General features: G+C 37.6%; 1 protein-coding gene across 3 annotated transcripts in view; it reads left to right on the top strand.

The window, feature by feature from the left end:
- Positions 1–475: 475 nt before the first annotated feature.
- The window catches only part of ascc3 (activating signal cointegrator 1 complex subunit 3), a 174,928-nt gene continuing 147,520 nt past the window's right edge, over positions 476–27,883 (top strand). For 2 of the 3 annotated variants that reach the window (XM_053682473.1, XM_053682474.1), the window contains exons 1-5: positions 476–588; positions 8,210–8,355; positions 9,697–9,847; positions 13,106–13,683; positions 19,086–19,206. In XM_053682473.1, the coding sequence (XP_053538448.1) occupies positions 8,266–8,355; positions 9,697–9,847; positions 13,106–13,683; positions 19,086–19,206 (940 nt within the window). In that variant the 5' untranslated portion in view covers positions 476–588; positions 8,210–8,265. The remainder of the gene's footprint in view (positions 589–8,209; positions 8,356–9,696; positions 9,848–13,105; positions 13,684–19,085; positions 19,207–27,883) is intronic. The other variant, XM_017475083.3, reaches the window with a different exon arrangement.

The raw sequence follows: 27,883 nt of genomic DNA, 5'->3' as shown, positions 1-27,883 counted from the left end.
AATGTGTGTGTGTGATTGTGTGCCCTGCGATGGACTGGCACCCTGTCCAGGGTGTACCCCGCCTTGTGCCCCATGCTCCCTGGGATAGGCTCCAGGTTCCCCGTGGCCCTGAAAAGGAGTAAGCGGTTGAAGATGGATGGATGGATGGATAATAATAATAATTATTATTATTACTGTAATTCTTATTGGTATTATTATCACCATCATCATTATTATTATTCCCGTGACCCTGAAGGAAGGATAAGCGGTATAGAAGATGGATGGATTATTATTATTATTATTATTATTATTATAAACATATTCCCACCACCAGTCATTTCACCGGACAGCTTTGCTGTCTCCAAACTTTCCTTCTCGCTTCTGGCACACTATTTACTTTATGTTTCCGCATTCGTCGTAGGTATGGGTATTGTAGTCAATCATACCGAAACTCTCCGTTTCAACTAACGCAGCTGGGAACCCTATACCACTACAATACCCACAACACCTTGCAGCTCACGCTGTCTCTGCGCACACTCAGCGTTCGGCTAGCTGAGGCTCCTGTTGAAACTGACTGCACATTGGATTGATTGAGAGCTGTTTACTGAGGTCTGGTGACTGATATACCTTTTAGCTTTTCAGTGTATTTAAGAATTGAGCTTAGTTGAAATGTCATTGAAGTTATGGATCTTTTTTTTTTTGAGATATGAGGAAAACTCGGTATTGTTTATATGCTTAGTTTGTAGCCCTGGCTAAACAACTACCTGTGTGAGAAACAGCAATATGCTGACATTCTCAAAGTACATATGTAAAAGAATGTAGCTATAATTAATATATAACATTAACTAACCGGCTGTAAAGCCCTGTCATATGCCCTATTCTTTAAGAAACCTAGTTAGCTAGGAGGCTAAAGAGGCGTGTATTAATAGCCTTGTGGACTTTGATGCCGGTGACTAAACTAGTAGCTAGGAAAAAGGATAACTAGCTGACTTAACTGTGGTGGAGATGTTCATTTAACACTAGTTTCAGTTCGAGCTTTATATAAGTTATATAAGCTAGTAGAGTTCTTAGATAAAAGTTCTGCTTCATTTTGTGCTGCTTTTGGCATCCATACAACTATACAAATACTGTGATGTTAAAAGCTTGCTCTTGCAAGGGTTTGATATTTTCACGGTATGATAACCTAATCTAAATACATGACTGTATTAACCAACATGTAAAACCACACAAGCCAGTAGTGCAAGTTACATGAAGTATTTATTTACTAGACAAATCTTTCTCCTAAAGTCTCTTTGCACATGCTTGTATATAAAGCAAAAAGATTCAATCCCCCAGTTCTTCTTCTTCCTGCAGGTCTGTTATAATACTGATGTATGATGGCTGTAGTAATTATGATCAGTTACACCTGATGAATGATCTGTGTATAAATGACAGAGATGTGAGTGTTTTCATGACGTTCTCGCACTCAAAATAGTGTGCGCTCTACATGCATACTGTAGGTACGATATTCTCATATCATAGAATGAGATCTCTAATACAACATGTGACCTCTATAATTAGCAGTCCATAACATGTATGTAGGCTTTATGTGTGATAGAGGCCCAGTAACCTACCTTAAAGTGCACCTATTATGGTTTTTTAAATATTACCTTTCATGTAGTGTGTTATAGAACTGTTTGTGAATGTAGAAAGTCTGCAAAGTCAAAAATCAAAGCGCACGACAAACGGGGTTATTGACAGCTGATATGAGTCGATAGAGACTTTACTTCCTGTACTAACGTAGGTTTGTAACAAAAAGCCCCGACTCTGGTCTTCATCGTCTGCTCGCGAACAGACGGAACCGAAACTCATTACAGTAGTGGGCGTTTCCTTTTTGAAACATGCTGACAGTGGTAGACCAATCACAACAGACTGGGACATCTGACCAATCAAAGGAGAGTATGCGTTTAAACCCTTTTTTAAACAAATTCAGCTATTACTCCAATCGAACAACCGAAACTCTTCCTGTCATAACATACAGGCTTCACAACTGCAGACAATTATTAAGAAATGTCACAAAAGATTTTGGATAAATGAAGAATGGTACAGGAAGTTGGTGGGCGAATGTTTTAAGATGATTTGCATATCAATGCATGACTGCGACCAATTGATAATCTACTGAGTTGTAGTCGAGTGTAAACAAATATAGTTCAAATCATATTCGATTACACATTGGCTTAATGGTTAGCATGTTTGCCTCGCACCTCCAGGGTCAGGGCTTCGATTTCCACCCCTGCCCTTTCTGTGGAGAGTTTGTATGTTCTCCCCGTGCTTTGGGGAGATTTGTGTGTAGGATGTAAGATTAGTGGTATGGAAAATGGATGGATGGTCTTTTAGTGTTGAGAAACAAATGTCAGTCGCTTCCGGTGGAGTTTAGACTTGAGACACTGTTCCTCTTTGCTGTTGCATCGTGTCCATGTTTTCCAGAATTTCTGCTACTTGTTTTGCTGTCAGAGGTATATGCAGTTTGGATATTCATTGTTCCCTCTTGGAGTATTCCTCATTATTTTGGCTTGACAAAGCCAGCATACTGTTTTGCTTTATAAGATTATGATTATTATTATTATTATTATTATTTCTTCTGAGATGACCTGAAGACCCTCTTCTCTCCCTCTTACTGTCAATTTATTTATAACAGAGACTCTCAATTTCTCTCTCTCTCTCTCTCTCTCTCTCTCTCTCTCTCTGCCTCTCTATCTCTCTGTCTGTCTATCAATCTGTCTGTCTGCCTACCTATCTGCCTATCTATCTATCTATCTATCTATCTATCTATCTCTGTATGTATCTCTCTGTTTATCTATCTGTCTATCTATCTGTCTAGCTATCTATCTATTTATCTCTATCTATCTATCTGTTTGTCTGTCTGTCTATCTATCTCTCTGTTTATCTATCTATCTGTCTGACTAGCTATCTATTTATTTATCTCTATCTGTCTGTCTATCTATCTCTTTATCTCTATTTATCTGTCTGTCTGTCTATCTTTCTGTTTATCTATCAATCTATTTATCTCTATCTATCTATCTGTCTATCTCTCTGCCTATCTATCTCTCTGTTTTTGTATCTATCTATCTATCTATCTATCTATCTATCTATCTATCTATCTATGTCTGTCTGTCTGTCTGTCTATCTATGTATCTCTCTGTCTATCTATCTATCTAAAGCTACAAGTATCTATCCATCCAACTCTACAAGTACTGGCACCCTAACTATCTATTTAATGCTGCAAGTACTGGCACGCTATCTATCTGTCTTTCTTTCTTAAAACTGCACATTACCTTCAGATTTCAAACTGATAACTATTTAGAACTTTCAGACCGGCTTTGTCAAGTCAACATCAAAGTTGCCGTGATTAACTTTACCTATGTAGTTGTTTCATGTTGCTTCAAAAACTGCTGCTACAGTGTATCAGTTTTTATGTAATGCTGCTAATTAGTGATTAGCCTCCTATATCTCAGCTGCGTCTGAAATCACAACTTTTCTGTGGGATGTCTCCTTTATTTTGCCCACCACAGTTTTAGGTTGAATTTGTAAACGTGTGTTACGCCAAACCCTATTCTGAATTATGGCCTAGTTTCTTTCTTTGTAAGACATATAATTCAGCATATTGGAGCTCCTCTGGAAAAGCCAAATAATGAAGTCTATTCCTTACCAATCACGTTCACTCGGAGTAAGTACGTTCTTTACTCATCCAGTTTGCTCATCCAAGCAAACTCCATCCTGACTGATTAAAAATGCGTTTCCAATGTGCAGCTTTCTAATAGCTTTTCTGTTGACTCTTTCAAAGTTATTACACAGTGTTAGCTGGAGAATTAGTTTCCCTTTATGTCTCGCTCCCTCTGACACATACCGATACATGTTATTCTTCTGAAATTCATAAATGCAGCTGTTAAAACGCAAACCAGTGATCTAGTCAACTATTAAATACTTAATTTAATTAAAGATCAGACTAAAGACATCTTATTTGTTGGAATACAGTGCAGACCAAATTTTGTGTATTTGAAGATGTCGATGGAGTGTTTTTTTTTTTTCTTTTGAGATTTTATGCTAATATACAAATTAGCTCTGTGTGATATGAAGATATTCTACTATTTCCATCTCATTGAGATTGAGATTTTCTGATCTTTTGTTACTCATATTGTAACTCGTTTGCTTTGTTATTAGTTGTATATACTCCATTAAGTTGCATTTTTTTACATTCAAATTAAAATATTGTTTTTCAGAATGTGGTACTGTGGGAATTTATGATGGAAAAAACATGATTACCGAGTCAGTGAGGAAAAAATAGTGTATAAGATGATGTTTCTGAGTTGCCCTGACAGTCCTGTAATGGGTATCTGTAATGCTCAGTCAGTGGCATGCCGGGGGCGTTGGGTCAAAATCTGTGAGAAAATTGTGTGTATGTGTCATACACCAACGCGGCTACATCAAATATCATCACGTGTCAATGTCAAACACAAAAGAAGCATGACTACATCGTGACTGGCAGGAGCCTCAGGCAGTCAGACAAATGAGAGAGTGATCAAGTCCAATATAATCAATAATAAGAAAATAGGTTTAGGTGAGATAACATTTGAGCTTTTTCCTTGCTAAACAGGTAAGGCATTTATTTGTTCTCTAACTTGGTGGGAAGCTAGTGATTGATAGTCAGTTGATTTTATCCAAGTGGGCAGTTAGTTTGAGTTGGTGTGGGGTTTTTTTTCCTGTGTATTTTTACTTCAAAGTTGTTATGTATGTGCATTTTATTCAGTATATTACTGATCAGACATGATAGTTTTGCTCTCTCTGTATTTTAGCTAGCTAATACCTCTGAGATGAACATAGCTTGAGGTAAAGGCCTTTATATTCACCCTGTGGTCTGACCCTGAGAGCTGTGCTGATATTACAGCAGAGCAACTCTTTCTCCTTCAACTACGGTATTTATGGATGTCCTGATCAAGTTTTTTGCCCCATATGTTGATCTGAGTCATTTAATATTGAGCATCAGACTCCTGATCTGATATTTATGCTTTCCTAGTGCTAGCTTCACAGTTCAGGGATGTTAAAATCAATCCAATGTACATGCTTCACAACTGAATAGCTCTGCAATGCATTAAGAAAAAATCTGAGCCTGAATCCGAGCTGCTCTTTATAGTGTGTTTTTTATTTATTTATTTTTATTTATTTATTTTTTAAAATACACCCCAAAGTAACCAATTAAGATCTATGGCTCTTATCTTAACAATTCCAGGAGAGGAAATTTCTCTCTCCTTTTTAAAAGTATCCTCCAGTGTGTGGTGCTTCAGTGCAGACTTTGCCCGAGTTACTCGAGCGAACTCGCTGTATTCTGTTGAGTGTTTAGTTTTTAGGTGCCGTATCAAATTGGCAGTATTGACCGCAGCCTTGTTGTTACAGTTTTCAGTATATTAGGCAGAAGATGGACAATGAATGTATGCATGTTTTGAATGGATGTAGCCTTTCAGTAAATTCACTTATCTTAGAAAATGATTCATAAAACTAAAAGTGGGAGAGTTATCATCCTCAGACTTAAACTAGAACATGGTAAAACGTGTGGATTTGACTCCTGTGTGTTTTAGGTTGTGGTTAGGACAGAGCCATTTATCAAAATAAAAATATATTATTTGCAAATTTCTTTAACCATTTTTTTTTTTATTATTTAATTCTCTTTTCTGGACAATAAACCCCAAGTGTCTGCAATCATTGTATTTTGCTGCTAGTCTGTGTGACCTTGTCATGTCTGTGCTCAAAACGTTAAAGGGATCGTTCATCTAAAAATTCTTTAAAAATCACTTACTTACCCTTATGTCATTCCAAACCCAAATACTGTTACTTTTCATAACATAAAAGAAGACCCCCCCACTCTTTTCCACTCTATTGCAGCTATATTCCATAAAATGTCAGAAGATCATGAGCTTTAAAGGTGCACTATAGAGCTTTGTGTCATATGGACTGCTTTTCTGTATAGCCGTGTAACCATTCTTCGAAATTCTCCTTTTGTCTTACACTGAAAACAGCATACAGGTCTGGAACAGCTTGAGGGTGAGAAAATAATTTTGTGTAAGTAATATTATCTGGTGCTTAGCTGACAGTCATGTCGTTTTACTGAGACATTATTACAATAATGAAAAGACAATAATGAAAAGACACTCATTATATAAAAATGTTTTCTTTGGGATAGCAGAAGAAAGGGTAAGCTGACAGGAACAGGAGAAAAGTTAGCAGTATATACACAGTGGATGTTTTTGTAATTCATATTTGGTCTGCTCTACTGTTTGGAACATATTATTCACTATATCTGTGCATAATAAGATGAAAGGTCTGCCTGGGGGTAGAGAGTGAGTACATCTGAAATATTCTAAAGCAAAAAGGACCATTACATTTGTGTCCCCATATCCACCAAATGGTTAGGTCCCCCACCCCATTGTTCAAATGTGGTTAAGGCCTTGGTTATTTCTCACCTTGGCTAGCAAAACCAAACTAAACTAGTCTCATGTTAGATAGCCAAACAGTTTGATATTTTATTGGTCTGGTAGTCCTGCAAACAGTAATAACACTCGAGGAAAGTTTTATGATGAATCCAACTTTTTGTCAAATTTTCAAATTTTTTAAGCAATTAGCTCACACATGCAAGAAAAAAAAATGCAGGGAAACAGTCTATTTAGAAATAGGTGTTTTAAAAGTTTTTTGATCTGGGCTCAGCCCTGGATGATTAACAGTCCAGCTAACACCCCTGGCAATTATTAACAATTTCAGTAGTTATGTTTTAACCACGTCTAATAACGGCTGTCATATGGATTCTACCTAATTACGAGGAGCAAAAAAGAAGCAGTGACACGATCTGTGTTAAACAGATGTCTACAAAAAGGTGAGGGCGTGTGTGAAAAAGAGTGAGGGGAAAACACGTCATCACGAGAGGTGTGTTCTTTAAGTAGAATGTAAGCGATCAGCTGAGTGAACATACTGTATGTGCACGCCTGTTCATCAGTCTCTCTCTCTCTCTCTCTCTCTCATATACACACACACATGCACACACTCTGTCATTTATATGAACGATAACATTGTATCGATCTGTAAATCCGCATGGTGTTCTCGTTGTTGTTAGAATATAATTCTAAAATGTTACTAGAATAGCCTAAATGAATTAATTACATTTCTAAAATGTTCCAATATACAGTACAAGTCAGAAACAGATTGCAGTAATATAAATCAGTCATCTAACCGCAATATCATGGTAAACAAATGTGCGCCAGTGATGCACGTATGATTTAATATGACGTGTCCGTCCGTAACACATTATTACAGTTGTTCAGAGCAAAGAAGGGAGATGAGTTGTTGATCATAATTAGCATGGACATAATTTGGCTTTGTACCGAAGGTTTTAATTTATTTGTTTTAGTAATTATTAAACTTAATCATGAAAACGTTACTGAAGTGACTTCCTAAATATAGCCCTTATGCCTTGAAAAGGCATCGCTCTTATGACAAAGTGAGTGTATTTCTTTTTCAGACATTTGTCCTTTCTGCAAAATGCTTGTTGTCAATATAAAGTTTTTTTTTTTTTTTTTTTTTTTAAAAGAGGTTTTTGAACCCTCTTTTTGAAACGTGACTTATGGCTGATTGAAAATGTCATTTTAGTGTTGGTGCACATCTCGTCTGTGGTGGATAACCACGGCAATTTCCTTAAAATGTCTATTACAGCAAAATTAATGCAGTAAAATACAGACCTAAATGGACAACTTTAAAAAGGGTTTTGCTCTTTTGTTAAGAACTTTATTTTTTAAAGGTAAGGTTGACATTTGCATGGAACAGCTCTTATGATTTGGCATCATGCATGTGGTAATGGTATAAACAAATAATCTGAGCACTGCTGACCAAAAGCACTTAAGCCATGTTTAAATTTAAGCATGATTTTACTGACTAATAAAACAGATGAATTAACATTACGTGTTTTACTTGATAATGAGATGTTTTTGGTAAAATCATGGGAATGATAGTTTCAGTTAGTAGTTTTTAGCACTCTAGTATGCATAGCTCTGTAGTGACCAGCAAAGTTCTTGAAAGTTAAATCTTTAAAGGAAATAACACATAATACAGGATGTTACACAATCAGAGATAACTCATGACTTAAGATGGGATCCTGATCTGTAAAGCAGTCACAAACATTAATACACACATTGCTGTTTTTTCCTAACAGGCGCTTTAACTGCACGAGTACATCTTCCCACCGATGGTTGACTGAGCGGCAGCGCTATGGCTCCTCCTCGGCTTACCGGTGCATTGCGCTCTTTCTCCACGGTTAGCAAGCAGGAGAACTTCCCATCCGAGCTGTATGATTTAAAGGCAAGGCACTTCTTTTCAGAACAAATGTTTCCAATTTAATTACATTCTCATTTTCTGATAATGCTATCTAAGAAGTGAATGCTATTTGTTATGTTAATGTATTGTCCCTGTTTTCACATACTGATGTTTGTGACCATGGGTGAAAAGTGTTTGTTTTTTTCTTTCTTTCTTTAAAACAACAACAACAAAAAAAATCTATATAAACAATTTAGGGAATAGAGTTTGTATGTTTTGATATTTTAGTAGTTCACATACAATTAGACTTTAGTTAGTTAAACTTTAATGTCACATTATTTCCAGATGGTATATGAGGCATACTAGATAATTCTGTAATTTAAAATGATAATTGTTAAATACTAGAATGTAATACAGAATGAAGCTTGTAACATTGACAAAATACTAGTAATACAGAATTAAAAGTGTGAAATACAATTTTTGTATGCATTGTAAAGTATGTAATACTATTAGTGTGCTAGTGTATACAAAATGAGATAATTACAAAATACTAATATTTAATACAAAATACTAGGCTGTAAAACAAAATAGTAAGAAATATAAATTTAGAATTGTGAAATACTGTTATGTAATACAAAATGAAGCCAATAACAATTACAAATTACTAGTAATAAAAATGAGAATTGCACAATAATAGTATGAAATAGAAAATGAGATCATTGTGAAATACTAGTATGTTATCCAAAATGAGGCTAGTAACAATGTTAGATATGTTGTGTTCATTTTTCCTCTGTTGTTCTGAGAAACTGACATCATAAAGATCATGGATGTCCTAAGTTTGAAATCAAGACAAAAATCTTGAGTAGAAGACAGTCTCGTACAATATTTTGTCCTTGGCCATGTATCTCTCTTAATCTAGTCCTCTATTTCCCCTCCATTATTTATGTGTTTGTGCCAGATGCATTCTCGATCCTTCACTTCCCTCCCCATCTTGTTTTTCATTAATCAGTCCATCTCCAGGCTTTTTAGGAGGAGGTAGATTGCACTTCTGATTATCTTGTACCAACAGCTTAGCTCTAAATTGTTTAAAGTTGCTACTGTTTAAACCTGCTTCTTTATGGAAGAGGTAGAGACGGCTTTGTTCTGAGCATACTCTTATAACACTGAGATTTTGAAGGCATCTTGGTGCTGATACAGTGGCATGATGTTAAAGAAGTTTATTTTCTAAACTTAAGCCCCTTTTTGAATTAGTATCATCATTGCATTTATATATGAGCATTTTACTTGGTTATGTAAATGGTTTGTAATATTCTCAACAGCTTTTAGCAAGGGCACAAAGAGAGTTTTGTGTTTGAGTTTGTGTGTTTATAATGGTTCCTTGTGCAGGCCAAGCGTTTGAAGAGACAGGAGCTGTTTGCTAGAGAGGGTCTGACCTGGGCAAAGCTTGTGCAGTTTTTCACACAACGGCTAGAGAAGAAGGAACAACAGAGAGAGTCTCAGGAGCTGAAAAATCTTCTTCAAGCAGCCAAGCAGATAGGTATATTATTCAACTGATTTCAAGAAAATTCCTGCATTCTTGACTTATTCATGACTGGTATTGTATTTATTGTGATAAGATGTAAAATGTTCAGCAAGCCTATCCACACCTACTACCTTATGTGCTGAAAATGTTTTCCTTTACCTTGTCAAATTTTCAGTTTCTCTTGGCATGTTTTGCCACTATCACTTGGACAGTGGAGTGCAAACTGAATTTAGTTGGGTTTAAAGTGTATGGTTTTCAGCCCAATTTTTGTAGTCACAGACAAAAATTGCACATTATAAAATAATTCTTTGGTTGTGAATTAAGACAGGAGGTTTACACGGCAACGTTTTCAACTAAAAATGGAAAACTTTTTATGCGTTTTTGGTTGTTCGTTTATAGGACAATGGTGTTTTGGGGCCTGAAAACGCAAACTTTTGAAAATGGGTTTCAAAGTGCAAGTTTTTGAAAATGTTACCGTTATCGTCTGTGTAAACGTAAAAAAAAGCGAATTTGTGAAAACGATGACGTCATGCACACGCGTATTACGTGTTCAGTCTATAGGCATGCACACGAGTACTTCAAAACAATGCGTGAGTCATTCAAAACTTCACTGGCGGGCTGTGTTTGTGCTGCTCAAGATTTTGAGTTTATAGACGCTTCTCCAGCAAAGTGTAGATTTACTGCATCACTGCTACGACCAGCGGAGACGCATTTGTTACATACGCCAAATTATTAACCCACATCTACGCCGACGAAGGGTATTCAAAAGGTGTTTGGGTAAGACCTGGGAGGACAAGCAGTTGGTGTGAAAACTTGATCAGTGGCATTGTTGACGACCGTGAACAGAAGGAAAACGTCCGCATGTCAAAAGCCTGCATAATACAGCGTTTTTAGTCGTTTTCCAGATCATCTGTTTGTCAAAACCGCAAAGGAAATATTTTCCATTTTAATGCATCGTTATCATGTAAACGTACTCTAAGATTGCGCAGTGGGACTTTCCCACTGGAGGCCGATTTAGTGCCATTGCAGCTTAAGACACAGATGATTACAAAGTTCTGGCAGTGTCAAGAATTTAAATTTTTCTTTTAAAACCTCATACAGTGTCAGCTGCTATGATGTGTGTCTAAAACCCAACAATATGAGGACGGCATAGGATGACAAGAAACTCATAGGACATCTGCAAAAAATACGGTAGAGGCAATGGCGAAATATATGCTAATGGACCAAAAAAATCTCCTCATTACCACTAGCTCACTGTTTATGTGACCTTTTCTACATGAGCTCAGATCATGCTGGTTGATTAATGTATTAATTTTCTTTAATTACAGATTTAACACACACATTACCGCATAGTCTCGTATAGAATTTTTTTTTTTTTATTGGGATCATCCCATACTGTGTGACAAGTAATAATCTGAGACTGATGAAATTGCAATCCAGCTTTAGCCAACCACAAATGTTGAATATCGTTAAAAAGCATAAAGTTAAGGTCATTTACCTCACATTAAAATGTACATCCATATTGAAGGTAACCAGTCACAAAGGTGAATGTCACACCATAGTGTTCAGCTTTCCTGATGTGTCTAATAATTAGATTAGATGCAAATCCCCCAGAATGCAGTCTTAGTCAAACTGTGCTGCATACTGTGTCCTATCACACAGCTCATATTACTGTTCTGATCATGTTGTCAGGGGACAAGGGAGGTAGGTCGCAGGGAAAGCAGCAGGGCACGGATTGCAACATGGCAGGGCTCTCTCTTCCTCTAATCCCACTATAGCGCTTGTGAATGCAAGCAAGCTTCTGCTCACAGCAGGCTTGGAGTATTTGTGATAGAAATCAAAGGCAAAAAGGATCTTTTTCATTTTGTAACTGAATAGCTGATAAAGGTCTGTGATAAACAGCTCAGTGGTGTATTGCAGGATAATGCCCAGATGATGCTGTAGCTTAATTAACAAAACAACAATTATTTTCTCATTTAAATATCTTTAAAATATTCTTTGTGGTGCACTTTAAGATGATCTACTTCTGAGCTGAATTGTTACTATGTTCTGCACAGTACAGTGAGGTTCTGGAAACCAAAGTGAGGCATGTTATAGTGAAGAATGGTTCAGACTGTGTTAATTGCTATATTTTTAAATATCTCAGCATGATTGAACAAAAATACCTTTTATTTATATTGTGAATATTACACTGTAGGTTACTGTACAGTAAAAAAAAAAAGTCTAACCCTGAAAAATACAACAAAATAACAATGAAGGGAAGTAAAAGAGCTGATTAAATGTTCAGGTGATTTTGCTTGCCTCGCACCTCCAGGGTTGGGGGTTCAATTCCCACCACCTGTCTGTGTGCGCGGAGTTTGCTTCGGGGGTTTCATCCGGGAACTCCAGTTTCCTCCCCCAGTCCAAAGACACGTGTTGTAGGCTGATTGGCATTTCTAAATTGCCCATAGTATTTGAATGGGTGTGTGAGTGTGTGTGACAGGTTGGAACCACGTTCAGGGTATTGTGCCCTGAGTCCCCTGGGATAGGCTCCAGGCTTGCCTGTGACCCTGTGTAGGATAAACCGTACAGAAAATGGATGGACCTATTTTAACACCAAACAGATTCTAAATGTGTCTAACATTCTTGGGTATAAATCACATAGACAAAGGTTGGACTTAAATAATAAAGCTATTCTAAATTGCTATGTTTACCATTCCTGTTTACAAGCACCAGAATAAAGTCTAAAAATTCCTCTGTACCAAAAAATCCTTTATAACCTGTTCAGCACTGTTGTGTTGTTTGAAAACAAATATTTCTTAGTTGACAAATGTTACATTACGGTGTAAGGTGTGATTGCACATTCAATGCAGTTCACACAGTACCCCCTCTGCAGTTTGCAAACAGGCCATTCTGAGACATCCCCAACCAGAATAAAGTACCATTCTTCAAGTTTACACTTTTTAAAATGCACAGAAATGAGCAATTACTTATAGACAATGAGCACTAGGTAGAGACTGAGTTGCATTCAGAGAATTTTAATTGGCCCAAATCCTTTTCTTCCCATCTCTTGGTCATATTTTCTCCTTTAATTGGATGTTCAGCCCTTTTCTCCCCCATTATTAAATTTTCTGTGCATAGCATTGGGTGGAAGTATTTCCTCAACAGCAAAAGCATGGGCAGTGAAGTGAAAGAGGTTTTAATTGTCTGCTCATATGGTACAAAGGCACTTTCTCATTTTGTGGGTCTACAGAGTAATCACTGTGCTTTCTATGTTCTCTTTGAACTTTGCAGTGAGTACAGATTTCGGACAGGATGCCATTGACAGTGCTGCAGTCTTCTTGTTCAAGACATTCCAGAACAAAGAGCAGGTCAGCCATGAAGAGACCCGGGCCATTAAGCAGATGTTCGGACCTTTCCCGGCCTCAGCAGCTGATACTGCCTGTGCTGCTGTCAGCCAGCTGGTAGCTCAGCTTGGAGAGTCCCAGGTGGAAGCTTTCATCCAGACCCAGACAACAAACAAGCCTATAGATCATGGAATGTCTTTTGGAAAGAACATTGCCTTCTCTTTTGACGCTTATGTCTTAGACAGTATAGATAGTCTTCCATGGGAGGAGGAAAATGGTGAGGGGCTGAGCCTGGACTTCAACAGCTTCTTGAGCAACCATGCTGGCGGGCGTAGCTCTGGTTTAGAGAGCGTTGGAGCACCGTCAGTGAGCCAGAGCAGCAGTGCTGACCGCTCAATCCTTAGAAGAGAGGTGGAGAAGTACCTGTGTGGTGGCAACATGGGTTCATCCAGTGTAGAGGAGCTCTGTACCTCACTGTTTGAGATGCTGGCTTCTACCAAGAGTGATGATGAACTTCAGAATGAGGTGAGAGCCAGTGTATATTTACTGTCATAATGATTTGATTCAGATAACACATGTAAAGAGCCCAGCTTCCCCTAAAACACATGATCATCTACCCCTTCCAGGGGAAAAAAACTACAATGTGTGCGCTGTTGAAGGAAAGTAACCAATGATGGGGTGGGCCATTACCACACCAAAGTTGACTCCTTCCATAAATGTTAACATCTCTTCACAGAAATTCAACAGCACTGTGTTATAAGCTGGAAGTAACAGTTGTGGTTTTTTCCACAATTGTAATAAAAATGAATTTTTTTACAGTAATTATTAAGGAAACAATGTTCTCCTTGTTCTCTTATTCAAACTATAGCATTCTCAGGACTGATACTTGGTGACCTTGAACATTTATAAAAATATTTTCCCTATTCCGTTTTATAGCATGTAATTGGAAGGGTACGCTTTGGTATGATTATTGTTTGAGGAAAATCTTTGATCGAACTTTGAATAAACTTCAGAATAAAGCACATAACAAACCACTCAGTATCACTCCTTGGGATTGACATGTATGTGTACGTTATATGGCCAAAAGTTTGTGGACATCTAACCAACAGACCCATGTGTGGGCCTTCCCCAAACTGTTGCTGTTGGAAGCACTGAATTGCATACGAAGGCTTTCTTTGATGTAATGGTAACTAAATCTGTAATGGTATGTGCATAAGAGCACATATGGGTGTGATGATCAGGTGTCCACAATCCTTTGGCCTAGTTTAACACACTTATAGTTCATTACATCATAATATTCATGAACGATGTCAGTTGCTAATTAATACACAATCTAAGTCATATGAGCTAGCAGCAATTTGGCTTCACTTTATCGTAGGGTGTTGGTGTCTGTGGAGATTTTGTGGATTTGATGACCGTGGTCACTCTGGGGCTGAACTCTCATCTATCCATCACAGACATTTCAGTTGAACATCAAATCAAATATAAATCAACGGGGATGTGTTGTCGAGTCTCCCTATCTTCTTCCTTAGTTTCTTTCTTTGTATATTCTTCCTAATTATCTGTAATCAGCTGACTCTTGTACTGCTTACTTTAAACCTCCATCATCCCCCAAGTCTTAGTGTAGCACCTGAGGTATTTTTTAATGTTTCTCACGTAGGTGACATTTGGAACCTAACTCTCCCACTGGCGTCTTCAGATGTGGGATGCCCTTTGTCTGTGAGGCTCACCATGCTTCTTTTTGCGAGTGACTCTAAAGTTAATGGCAAAGTTGAAAGCATTTCCACTTACTGCCCTTAAACTTGACAGAGGTAGAGGGGAGGGCATACAAATGGTAGAGCCCAGCTTTTTAATATTTTACATTTGTGCTTTAAAAATGACATTTGCTGCAACAGCAAATGCTACGTCTTTGAAGTAGGAGAAAAGTAGAGGAGTGAGCCATTAGATGATAAGGATTAAAGGCAATTTAGATTGGCCTAGAACTGCAATTATATAAACAGACAGCAGACTTTTTCAACTGATATCTTTGTACTTTGTGTATGTTTATTGTGCTGTAAAACTTTGTACTCTATTACAATATAAAAAGTGGAATATAACTACAATTTAGGATACAATACATTTTTCTTTGATAAGAAAAGTAATTTTACGTCCAGTCTGAGTCTTTCGGACATTTGAACGAATTCCTAACACCATTATAAAGGCTATTAATGCTTAACTTCCACAAGAATGGAGACAGAATATCTAAACATCTAAAAATCAGTCGCACAGAAAATCTAGAAATCTTTCAAAAGCATTTCTTTACAAATATTTGCACTCCTCATCACTCCAAATTTTCACACTTCCAAGCAACAATACTAAAATCTACTGTTTTGCCAACACTCACTTATTTTACATTTCATTCAGCTTCTGTAACCACTGTATCCTGGTCTGGGTCTCAGTTGCATCCGGAGCCTAGTCCAGGAACGCTACTCGTGAGATGAGGAATATACCTTGCACGGGACACCACACATTCACACACTCATTCACACTTATGGCGTTCTCACAACTGGCTCTACTGGAGCATTTGTTTTGCAACCTGATGTGTTTTCTCACTTGGTTTGGTTTGTTTAGACATGTAGAGTACTGTGCAAAAGTCTTAGGCACATGCAAAGAAATGCTGTAGAGCAAAGATGCCTTCAAAAATTATGAAATAAAAGGTTTCTACATTAAAAAAATACTATAAAGGGGAGTAAACAGTAATAAATGAAACAAAGTCAATATTTGGTGTGACGACCCTTGCTTAAAAAAAAAATAAAATAATAGGAGCCTCAGGAATTTGTGTCGTTTTCAAAGGAAATTAGCCAGTGAGATTTATTGAGCATCTTTCAGAACCAGACACAGTTCTTCTGGAGACTTTGACTGTCACACTTGCTTCTTATTTTTGCAGCAAAACCAAGCAGTCTTCTTTATTATTATTTTTGGGTGAAAAGTGTTCCCTTACATAATATGCTGCTTTCTTTAATGACATACGAACATTTTTATGTAACATTTAATTTTGTGCCTGAAAACTAATGTTTGGGAATCTAAAATGTTTTTGTACTGACTCGATAATGTAATATGATAACAATAAAGTCATAAAATTAAAATTCTATAACAAAGTTTGTACTTAAAAATAGGGTGTCTAAAACTTTTCCACAGTACTTTAGGAACACGGCAATCACGCTCAGATCTGTGCCAAAACAGTCAGGCCAAGAACGCATAAACAGGCGCAGTCTGACCAATAAGAGGACAGTTTACTCATATGTGAACCGCATAAACACATTTGGGTACGCTTTGAAATGTTGCCTTGTGAAAGCGAACCGAGCCAAGGAGAAAATACAGCATTGTAACAATTTAAGTCCCGGTTTCCGAACAGAGCACAGATCTGCATGTCTGAACGTGCCCTTAGTGGCAGTTTAGTGTAGCCAGTTCACCTAACAGCACGTTTTTGAGAGGTGAGAGGAAACTGGAGAACCCAGAGGAAACCCACACAGACACAGAGACACCATGCAGAATTCTGCACAGACAATAACCAGAGCTCAGGAACAAACCGGGAACCCTGGAGCTATGAGACAAAGCTGTGCCACCAGACTGCCTACACCAGGACTCAGTCCAAGACCATGCTGAATAAAAATCACATTAAAAGACAAACAGATTTTTACAGTATTTAAAAATGTGCTCTGTGTAGGCAGCAGTATAAAGTGAACTTATCACCCACACATTACATGCACATACATATATGTATATATTTTTCTACTAATAAAAGACACCTTCTCATCGAATAGCTCAATACAAAAGAAACAAGAAGACAAAGACCTGTTTGTAAAGTTATCCTAGTCATGTTATTACTGTTTAAATGAGTAGCTCACATTTGGGTGCTTTACCTTTATTAATTGATGCTATTTTTCAAATCTCTTCTTGTAGTTTGAAAGCAACTGTTTAGCTTAATGTAATGATGGACAGCTTGTAGATCATCTGCCTGTTCTTATCAAAAGGTCTCTCTTGCTTTAAGAAAAGCTGAGGAGCTGTTCTAAGGATGTCAGATCTTTTAATCCAAGGCAAAGGCAGCTAGGTATTTCACATCATCAGATGTTTTAAAAAAAGGATCAGTTCATAAGAGTGCTTGTCTATCTCACCCCTCTGTATTTGCACATTTTTGTTGTTCTGCCATATTTGAAATGAAATGTCTGTCAGTAAGGTTAAAATGTTGAATATTATATTAGATGTGTGTCAATTTCCATAAACAGTCAGAATTATTGGCACCCTTGATAAAAATGGGTTTAAACCGGAGAGGAAAAAATGCCTTTAGTGGCTGATGAGCTCAGTCGCTCTCTGAAAATATGAACAAGTAATCTGAGCCCATTCCACAATACAGCAACTCTCCAGATCCTAAAGTGTTTGATGTCCTCTGTTGTGGACTCTCCTCTTCAGCTCAGTGGGGTTTAGGTCCAGATGTCAAAAGCTTGGTTCTCTGGTGTTTTAACCATTTTTGTGTTTATTTGGAGATATGTTTTGAATCAGTGTCCAGCCGGCAGATCCGATTGTAACTTCTTGGCAGAGGCAATATTTAAAAAATCCTGGTACTTACATGGCATCAGGGATTCTAACAAGGCTCCAAGGGCATTTCGGAAAAACAGCCCCACATAATCACAGATCCCTCAGCATATATAACAGTGGGGATTATTTTCTCTGCTGTATAGTCATTCTTCTCCAAACCCACCCTGAGTGTTCATCGCCAAAAAAAAAAAAAAGCTCTATTTTTGTTTCACCTGACCATAGAATCTGGTTTCAGTCAAAGTTCCAGTAGCATCTACCAAACATCAGACCCTTATGTTTGTGGCTAGATGGAGGAAAATGCTTTATCTGCCATGATTTTTAGTAGCTTGTTTGCCTGGAGGTGTTGTCTAATTGTAGATTTGGAGACTTCATGACCCCAACATGCTGTAAATTCTCCAACTGTTGTGTGCAGAATTTTTTTTTTGCCTCTCCAGCCATCTTCCTTACTGTGTGTGGGGGTTGGGGAGTGGAAAGTACATATGGTATGGCACGATATGGTCATTTTTCAGGCATGTATCTATTTTTATAGTCATTGCATGATTTATGAAATTCGGCACACTTTTTTCCTCATTTCATTTCTTTAATCTTCCCCATGTTGATTAATGACTAAGGGAATTTAGCCTCATATCATCTCATATTTATACCTCAGTGAAACAAGACGTTGTGGTGACTTGATAAAAGTTCCTAAATGGTCTGCACACATTCACACACCAGTGGCAAAAGAACTATCATGCAAGGCGCTAGCCTGCCATCGGGAGCAACTTGGGGTTCAGTGTCTTTCCCAAGGACACTTTGGCATGTGGAGTCATGTGGGCCGGGAATTGAACCGCCAACCCTATGATTAGTGGACAACCCCTTCTACCACCTTGAGCCTCAACCACCTCTAAAGTGTTAAAAGTAATATATAAATGGTCTCAATTACATTTTGTTCATTAAAAAAAAAAAAAAAAATCTAGGGGTGCCAATAATTTTGACACATGGTTTTCTTAGCGCATTTTTTAATTCCTTAGAATGTAAATTCTCATTTTCGGTGTGGGATTAAGATAATTACCCATAAAGACATTTTATAAACATTTTTTACCCCTCTTTACCAAAGGTGCCAATAATTCTGGAGCTGACTGTATGCTTTGTTTTTTTTCTGGTGCTAAGTGCCAGGTATCTGTGTTCAGCAGACTGTGCAGCAGATGAGATTCTGCTCCAGATTTAGAAATGTGGGAGATAATGAGTACCCAGTGCTCACATTTGGCATATAGAGAGGATGATGTTTTTGGCTGCAGTAAGAATTTATTTTTTCAAGCATATGGCCTGATGCACTGATGACTCTATCTCTTCTCTGTGTCTCATCCACTCAGCTCTTTGAGTTCCTTGGCCCTGAGGGATTTGAGATGATCTCAACGCTTCTCCAGAAAAGGTCTGATATTGTGGACTCTCTTCTGTCTGCGCCACCAGACAGCAGAGTCAGCTTCCCACCTGGTGAGTCGTGTTGTCTGCTAGCTTCAGAACAACAAGACCGAGCTCAGAGCTATTCTGTCCTCCACTGTGTAATGATAGAACTGCCATATCATGCTTAGCTAAAGATTCAACTGTAGCATTTATATTCAATGATTAAGTGCCTCAAAGAAACACACAGCAAACTGACACACAAGGCTTTTAAAAAAATGCATTTTACCCACAGCGTGCATTGTATGTTTTAAGAATAGCAGAGAGTGCAAATTAGGGTGCTTTTACATGTGCACCACTGGGTCTGTTTAAATCCAACCCTGGTACATTTTACCCCTCTGTGCAGTCCATTTAATGCTATAGAAATACAGTTTCTGTATATTTGGACCAATGAACATAAAAGAACAAATATTGTTATATTATTTAATTATTTATTTAATACTACTTCTATGTTCTTCATGTTTAGTTAATTTCTGTGCAGTTTGTTGTATGTACACTCCTGGGCAAAAAAATTAATAAATTGGCCACGCCCAAAATGGCAAAAATATTAAGAGTTAATGGTCTTCGCAACAAATCATTGGTCAGGAAATTAGCAAAAATTAAACAAATAGATAAAGTAACTTAGTATTATGGGATAGCTTTTCCCTTTGGGAAAGCTTAAACAGTCCGTACAGGATTCTGTGGAGTTTTTATGTGATTGTTGCGGCCAAAAATGCTTGCTTTTGCTGTGGCTTTTTTTTTTTTTTTTACAAATTTGCAATGCAACTTGCAGAATTTCTTTTTGTGCTGTTGGCAAAATTGCAATTGCACAAAATTGTTTTGCACAAAATTGTCTTTCCGGTCCTTTTAGCCGTACTCATGTTCAACACACATGGTTCTGGCTGAATGCGCATTGTGATAACGTCACATGACACATCTTCGGTAATTTTTCGGTAAAATATCCTCGATTGTGCATTAATTCATGCGATCGTAAAATGGCTAAATCCTGGAGGGACTGTGTAAATGTTTAAGCCTAGCAGGTAAACTTGTGGACAGCTTCTTTTTATTTAGTTTGGTTTTCCTTTATTTTAATTTTGAACACCCAGACATGTTAGTTTGAATTTTACATCAAGCTTTTCAATCATTATCACGCATACAACAATGCATACACCTTTGCATATAAAAAGCCTATAGACGTTTATTTTCCTGTTTCTAGCTTTTCCCCAAACAGTTCACTGCAGCAGAAGTAAAGAGTGAATGGTGGCACAGGAGGTCTCCTGAGTCTAATTTTTTCATTCTGGCTAATTTCCTGACCAATAATTTGTTCTTAAAACCATAAAAAGCTTAATATTTTGTCATTTTGGGCCCATTCTTTTTGCCCTTGATTGTATATAAAGGAGTACATTTTCAGCCTGTTCCTTCTTACAGTACATGTCTCTCAGCCAGTGTATTTGGCTTTTGGAATTTTTGGTTAATTAGGTACAATGTCCAACCAAACCAAATCGCAAATCAACTGAACGTATCAGTTTTTCCTCTGATTTGAAATAGACTAGTAGGTGTGAGATCCCCCCCCCCCCCCCCCCCCCAAACGATCTACATACTGTGTGTGGCCATCATGTTAGTACAAACATGATATTAGATCTTCATATGAGATAAGATTGATATTCATAAGAAGAATAGAGTGATCTAGATCTGTGATTGCTTTGTTAAGGCTTTATAAAATAGTTGCTTGATTCTGGCTTGACATCAGATTTTGCATTATTCAATGCACCAGGTTATCAGGACTGTGTGTAATATTAATGAACAGATAAATACTTTTCTTGCTGAAAGCTCCAGCTTGGTCTGTCCAGCTTCCAGCTGCCAAAAGACAGAATGCACCGGTAAGTGCTAGTAGATGGAAAGAAAATCTCAAATATTTATTAATCAATTTAATCAAGTAATAGGGAAGTTGGCAAAGCCACTGGCTCAGTCTGTGTTTTGGCAGCTGGATTGAGTATTTTAGGAATATTATTCCAACAAAAAAGAAAAAGGTTTTCCATCTGCACCAATGAATAATAAGTATTTATCAAATGTGCTTGTAGGATTCTCTGTGTGCTCCCATATTTTTTTTTTCTCAAGTCCTTGCCAAACAGCTTCCCATTGAACCCTGCTATTTTCTTGCATTTCTATTAGTCTTTTATCCACCGTCTAAAGAATAGGTCAACATTCAGTGATTATCTAATGTTCTTGAAAATAAGTGGTGGAAATCTATTTCGTCTTCTTCCCACACAGTGTCTCTTGCTTCCAGATGATCATATTAATTGGTTCATTGTATTAAACTCAGTGTATAGGATGTTTCTTGACGGCTGTTCATGACTGCTATTACTGCATTAAGGACACTTTAATTATAAGACCTTGTAAACCTTGCGTGACTAACCTCATTCAGCACCTTGCTTAGGCAGGAATAAACCAGTATGAAGGACTGGAGGTTAATAATGAATTTTTAAAGACTTATATATTGACTTTGCCACAAAGAAGTGAATGTGGCGGTAAAATTTTAAAGAGCTCAACACTGCTCCCTTTCAATCCTCTGTCTAATTTTCCACATTTCTTTGTGTTTCTGCATGTCTGACTTTCTTTCAAATTATCCTGTTTTCTGTTCTAATACTTACTCCAGTTCTATTGCTACAGACATGCACTGTCAAAAAGAACGAATGGGCTCCTGGCTAGTCAAAAAGTTCACTTGGCAGATTGCTTGTGAGATGAGGGTTACCTTGACAACCATGGGTAGAGGTCAAAAGACAGGCTAAAAGCTGCTGATGAAATTGCCCACTCTTTGCATCCCATTAAGAGAGGTGGGTTTTCATTGTGTAGGCTTGTCAAGAGATGATTAGCTGTAACAGTGCATGATCTTTTGTAGGGGTCCAAGCATTAAATGTTATGATGCAAAACCTTAACCTTTAACTGAATTTTGTTCATAATTATTACATAGCCACAGTAGATGCAAGGTCAGATGATTTCCCCAGATTTTTGGTTTGATAATCAGTAAACCATATGGACATTTTATTTTATTATTATTATTTCAGCACATGTATAATATAACTAGCTTATACACTGATCAGTTTTCCCAAACAGCAGTAATCTTTGAGTCTCAGCTGAGCATGTTATTCAATTAATACTTCATATACATTTCCTCACTGTCATGAACCCTGCTTACATCTGCAAGCTTTTTGCCACAGTGTGTTCTGCAGTTATCACTGAAGCTTCTAATATAATACAGCGGGTAAGCACACAATCCTTTGCCAAGACTTGGCTCATGTTGTGTTCCTGGTTTTATAACAAGCATTGGGAACAATGGTTTTATAACAAGCATTGGGAATATTGTAGCTTTTGACATCAGGTTGTCGGAGGATTGATTCCTTTCCATGAGGGATTTCATGATGTAGTTGTTAACGCAAAGCGAAAATACACCTAGTTAAAAAGGAAAAAAAAAATCACTAACGCTTTTTCCTGGTAATTGCTCCACAGGGGATTTAATAACTAATGCTGCAATGGACACATGATGCAGAAATAGCCTCAGTGTCGTGCAGTGTAATGAAGAACACATGTACTTGCACAGTGAAGCCAAAATCCAGGCAACAGGGGCACATCAAAGAGAGGAAGGAAGAAAAAGTGGTGCAGTTCCACACAAGCCTGGTGTCAGCACGGGGCTGTGGAGATACAGATGTGTGACCATGTCCCAAATGCAGTGCTGACGAAAAGAGAGTAGCTGCCTTTGAGATGGAAATCGTGGGGTGGGAGAGTGGGTGTCAGAGACAGCATGAAAAATTCAAAAGAACCTTTTGAGTATTGATGGGCCATCGCTGTCAGTGAGAGGATGGACAAGCCTAGAACTAGAGTGCAAAGAAATGACATTCGCAGGCTAGAAATATTATTTTGGGGAAGAAAAGACGAATGACTTTTCCAGAATAGGTGTAAGCACCAGACAGAAATGTATACTATGATGTGAAAAAGATTCAGACTATTCAGGTTGTTTCATAGGTAATGCAGTCCATACAGGATTTTGTTGAGTTTTCGGTGATTGTTGTGGCCAAAAATGCTTGATTTTGCAGCAGCTTTTTCAAAATTTGCGATGCAACTGTTTTTTTTTTTTGTTGTTTTTTTGTGGAAAACTACTTGAACTGGCGGCTGCACAAAATTGTTTCACAGTGATGTTTGTTTGTAAATGAGACCTTTTAGCAGTACACATGTTCAATGCACGTGAATAGAAGTGGCTGAATGCATGTTGTAACGACGTCACATGACATGTCTTGGCCCAAATCTGTAGAAAATGTGCGATAATTTAGAAAAAATTATCCTACAGTAAAGCTAAAATAAACATTGGCAGTGCTTTGACAGGGTGCGGTAATTTATTTCTGGGGAAGGGGTTTAAGCTGGACACTGAATTAGTGACCTTCCTCTTCGACAGGAATGTAAATGTGACGTGAATAGCTTTGAATTGTTTGAATGGACGGCTTTACATGAGCAGGTATGTTTTCATCACTTAGAGAGCCAGTTAAGACAGTGCTTTGGATGAACCACCTTCATATAAATGTACGTAGTGCTAGATAACTGATAACATCAACCTCTTGTGTGGCTAACTAGAAGTTTCTTGACGATACGATCTAATATCCATTCTTTTAGCCAACGATTTTATGTACGCGTATACCTCAATGACTGCCACGATGCGATTTGGATTCGATCGATTCAGGGGCCTGCGATCGATATTAGATGATGCGTCTATTTCACACAATCAGTCACATTTCTATTAATTCACAGATGCAACCAAAATATATTTTGAGAAATGTATTTTTTCCGCTATGAAATACTACATTATTCAATAAGGACCCGTGATGAACCTTAACTTTGACGGACATCATGTTTGGGATGTTGCTGGAGATAGTGTTCTAAATAAAGGTCCGTCTCAGGGCTGGAGTGGGAGCCATTTTCTGCTCGGGAGTTTAATGACCAAGACCAGCCCATTTTTTTCCTGGTGGAAGAACGTTGATAAACGAAGTGACAGCTCACTTCTTACTATCCGGTTATATTGATTACTGACAAGTTTCAGATAAATAACAAATGACATACTGAGTATTGTTTTCTGCTACAAAACGTCCAACTGTAAGATGATGAAAAAAAATGTTGGATTGCAGTCAAACAAATATGAAGTATTTCAGTTAAAAATATACTTTTTTTTGGCAGCTACCTCACACCACGGCAAGTGACGACGGTTTGTTTATATCAACGACCTGGTTACACACGTGTGTGTGTGTGTGTGAGAGAGAGAGAGCGAGCGAGAGCATACACACGCTGAGCCAAGTGATGTGAGAAAATGTAACTTTTTACTGCATAAGTAACTGATGCACTGCTTTTAATACAAATATAGTGTAATTACTTAATTTAGTGATCAGTCACGCAATAATGTAACACATGTAACATATGTGTGAGGTACAGAGAGAAACGAGTGGTACGTCTGCCGGCCCAATTTATGAGCGGCCCACCGTGGATTCTCCCGATTAGCCGCTTCAGCTATGGTCCATCGTAAAAATGATACATCCATTGATGTTTACGCATTGCATCGATATTTCGGATTGTTGGTTATTTGATCGATACATCGATCCATATCAGTGGATCGTTACACCCCTACTAACGAGCTCACACTGGTAGCGACAGTCAGCTGAAAAACTCATTACGAGGAAGAAGAAGAAAAAACATATTACAGCAAAGTCACTTTTGTTTCTTCTTGCAGCTACAAGTCAGTATGCGCCAAATTTCATCCGTCTAAAGTGTTATAAATAGCTTAAAAGTAGTTGAATGGCTGCGTGTGCAAAAGCACAGGTCTGGGTATATTACTAACGCTATCAACCAGCCCACACACGTGTGTCAGTTTAATATGTAAAATCAAGCATCGTCTACAGTTTGCATACCCCTTGTAGAATCTGCAAAATCTTAATACTGTTAACAAAATAAAGAGGGATCATAAAAATTGCATGATGTTGTTTATTTAGTTCTGTCCTGAATAAGCTATTTCACATAACAGATGTTTACATATAGTGCACAAGACAAGATAAATTTATAGCTGAATTTATAAAAAATTACCCCATTCAAAAGTTTACATACCCTTGATTCTTAATACTGTGTGTCGTTACCTGGATGATCCACGATTTGTTGTTTTGTTTTGTGATAGTTGTTCATGAGTCCCTTGTTTGTCCTGAGCAGTTAAACTGCCCACTGTTCTTCAGAAAAATCCTCCAGGTCCTGCACATTCTTTGCTTTTGCAGCTTCTTCGGCATATTTGACCCTTTTTCCAACAGCAGCTATATGATTTTGAGATCCATCTTTTCACACTGAGGACAACTGAGGGACTCATACACAACTATTACAAAAGGTGCAAACATCAAGAATGCAACACGATACATTAAGAGCCAGGGAGTGTAAACTTTTGAACAGGATGATCAGTGTAAATTGTTATTATTGAAAATGATTAATCAGCACTCGACGCGCTCTGTTGAGATATCAAGTTTTTGCGTCTTCTATCAACGTTAACATAATATTAACTAAGTATTTGCGTACTTGTGAGATGTTGTGTTATCTTCCCTAATGCGGTGTAACAAATATTAGGTGCTTTTACGTTCTGGGGAGCTTTGTGTACATGGGGTGGGCTTAAGAAGTAAAAAAACTCCAGTGTTGTTAAACTTTACTCTTGTCAAATTTGGACTGATCTTGGCTGATGCACCTTTAACAATTCTTTTTGAGACATGAATGTACTGCTGTGGTGTTTGATAAGATCTCTGCCAATCCAAAATACATGTTTGTCATGTTTGTATTAAAACAAACAAAAAATTGGGTATGTAGGCACTATTTATAAGAGAGCACAAGCTTGATCCATTTATAAACATTAAAGTCATTAGTTCATTAGTTTCACGTCAATGAGTTTAACAGTGAGCATAATAGCGACACGTAGGGAAGCCTGGATAATGTAGTGGGAATGATGCTCATAGTAATAAACTAATAGCTTCGGGTCACTTGGAGGCACACAGCTGTTTATAGCCAGGCTGGGAACAGCATGTAAAGATGCAGTTTTCCTCAGTAGTCTGGATAATTAACCATTTTGTTACATAATAAACCAACAAGTTTCCCAGCTGGTGTGTGCCGTTTCACCATGCATATTCAGGATCTCTGCATGTGGTTGTATGAATTATTATTAATTAGGTCATCTCCCTGTTCTGTTGATATGACAGCAGAACATGGAGGTTACTTAATGATTTATGATGAAACCCTTGGGTCATTCTTGAGTCGATGCGTGTTCGCTTGCAGCATGACGAAGCAGTTTGGGATGGCCCTTTGCTTTGGCAAAATGAATGAGCTCATATCCTTTCCTAATCAGATTGATTGGTTTCTTTTAATTCAGCCTTTTATAAAGCCTTACCTGACGTTTCTGATCTCTGTGCACTGTCTGTGTAATTAAGCCTTTGGCAGTTGCCTGTTATAAATGGGATATCACAAATGTTGTCTTTATCGCAAATGTTATGTCACAGGGTTGGACAAATCTCTGACCCACTTACCCCGTACAAGCTGATTACATGTCCAGGCTATTAGCTTTTTATTCACAGTTGCAGACAGGTAGGTTCAGTAGGTAGCTCTTTTCTTTTTCTTTCTATTTTCATCCAACCGCCAGAGAAAAAAAAGAAGAAAAAAAAGAGACTTCTTGTTGAGTTTCACAAATTTCTGTAGATTTTATTTTTGTGTGTGTATTTCTTTTGCATCTAGCCACAGCATACTAACCGTAGACACTACACAGGATGTTCCAAAAGTCTCCATACACGGGGGACTACGTTTGCCAGCACCATGTCGGTTGTGTCTTCATCAGTGGACGTCCGCTTCTCAGTTGGTCCGCAACACTTCCAGTCTTTTTTGAATTTGTAAATAAGTTTGGCAACAGTGTTATGTGTGATGTGCCTGCCATGTTTCCTGTTAAAGTCCATCACAACCTTGCGGCAGCTTCCTGTTCCAGCCGTAAGAATTATTACAACACATTATTATTATTTTTTTGTCGTAGGCGTTCTTAAAGTCTCTCTGAAATGAATATATAATATAAACGAAGCATGAAAAATTTTGGAAGACATTTTGTAAAGAGGGTTAATTTCCCCCATGTAGAGACTTTTGGGACACTCTGTAGTTTTGCACTAGCTCAATTAATCTCGGGATATAAAACTTTGCATAGTCGTAGTAATGTTTTTTTCCCAAACCAGCCCTTCTCCAGTTTGTACAAGAAGCTGGAAGCATGAACTCCAACCGTTTTAACTGAATAACATTCAGAAGATTGTAGAAAAGATACTTGATTTTTTTAAAAATCTAATATTAGTAATAGGTTACCAGATAATCACTACAAGATTTATTTATTTATTCTTTTTAAATATTTTTTGACTTTACAGCAATGTTAAAAGTGACCCAAAATGATAGAGCTGGTGAGATACTGAAGCTTTGCTATGAATGCGATGAAGCAATTTTCATCTAATACTGCAGTTAAGAATATATGCATTAAAACAAAAATAAAATTTTTCAAAACTTTTTTCAAAAGCTCAACTTAAATATCCGGAAAATTATCATTTACCATTTCCACTATTGACGTCTCAGACTCTACTGTTGTACTGCTAGTTTCGAACGAGGAAGTTTCACATGACGAACACAAATGAGAGAAGTGATGCACAGT

The sequence above is a fragment of the Ictalurus punctatus genome, chromosome 1 (genome assembly GCF_001660625.3).
Source record: "Ictalurus punctatus breed USDA103 chromosome 1, Coco_2.0, whole genome shotgun sequence".
Taxonomy (NCBI): domain Eukaryota; kingdom Metazoa; phylum Chordata; class Actinopteri; order Siluriformes; family Ictaluridae; genus Ictalurus; species Ictalurus punctatus.
This window is presented reverse-complemented; position numbering and strand designations above follow the sequence as displayed.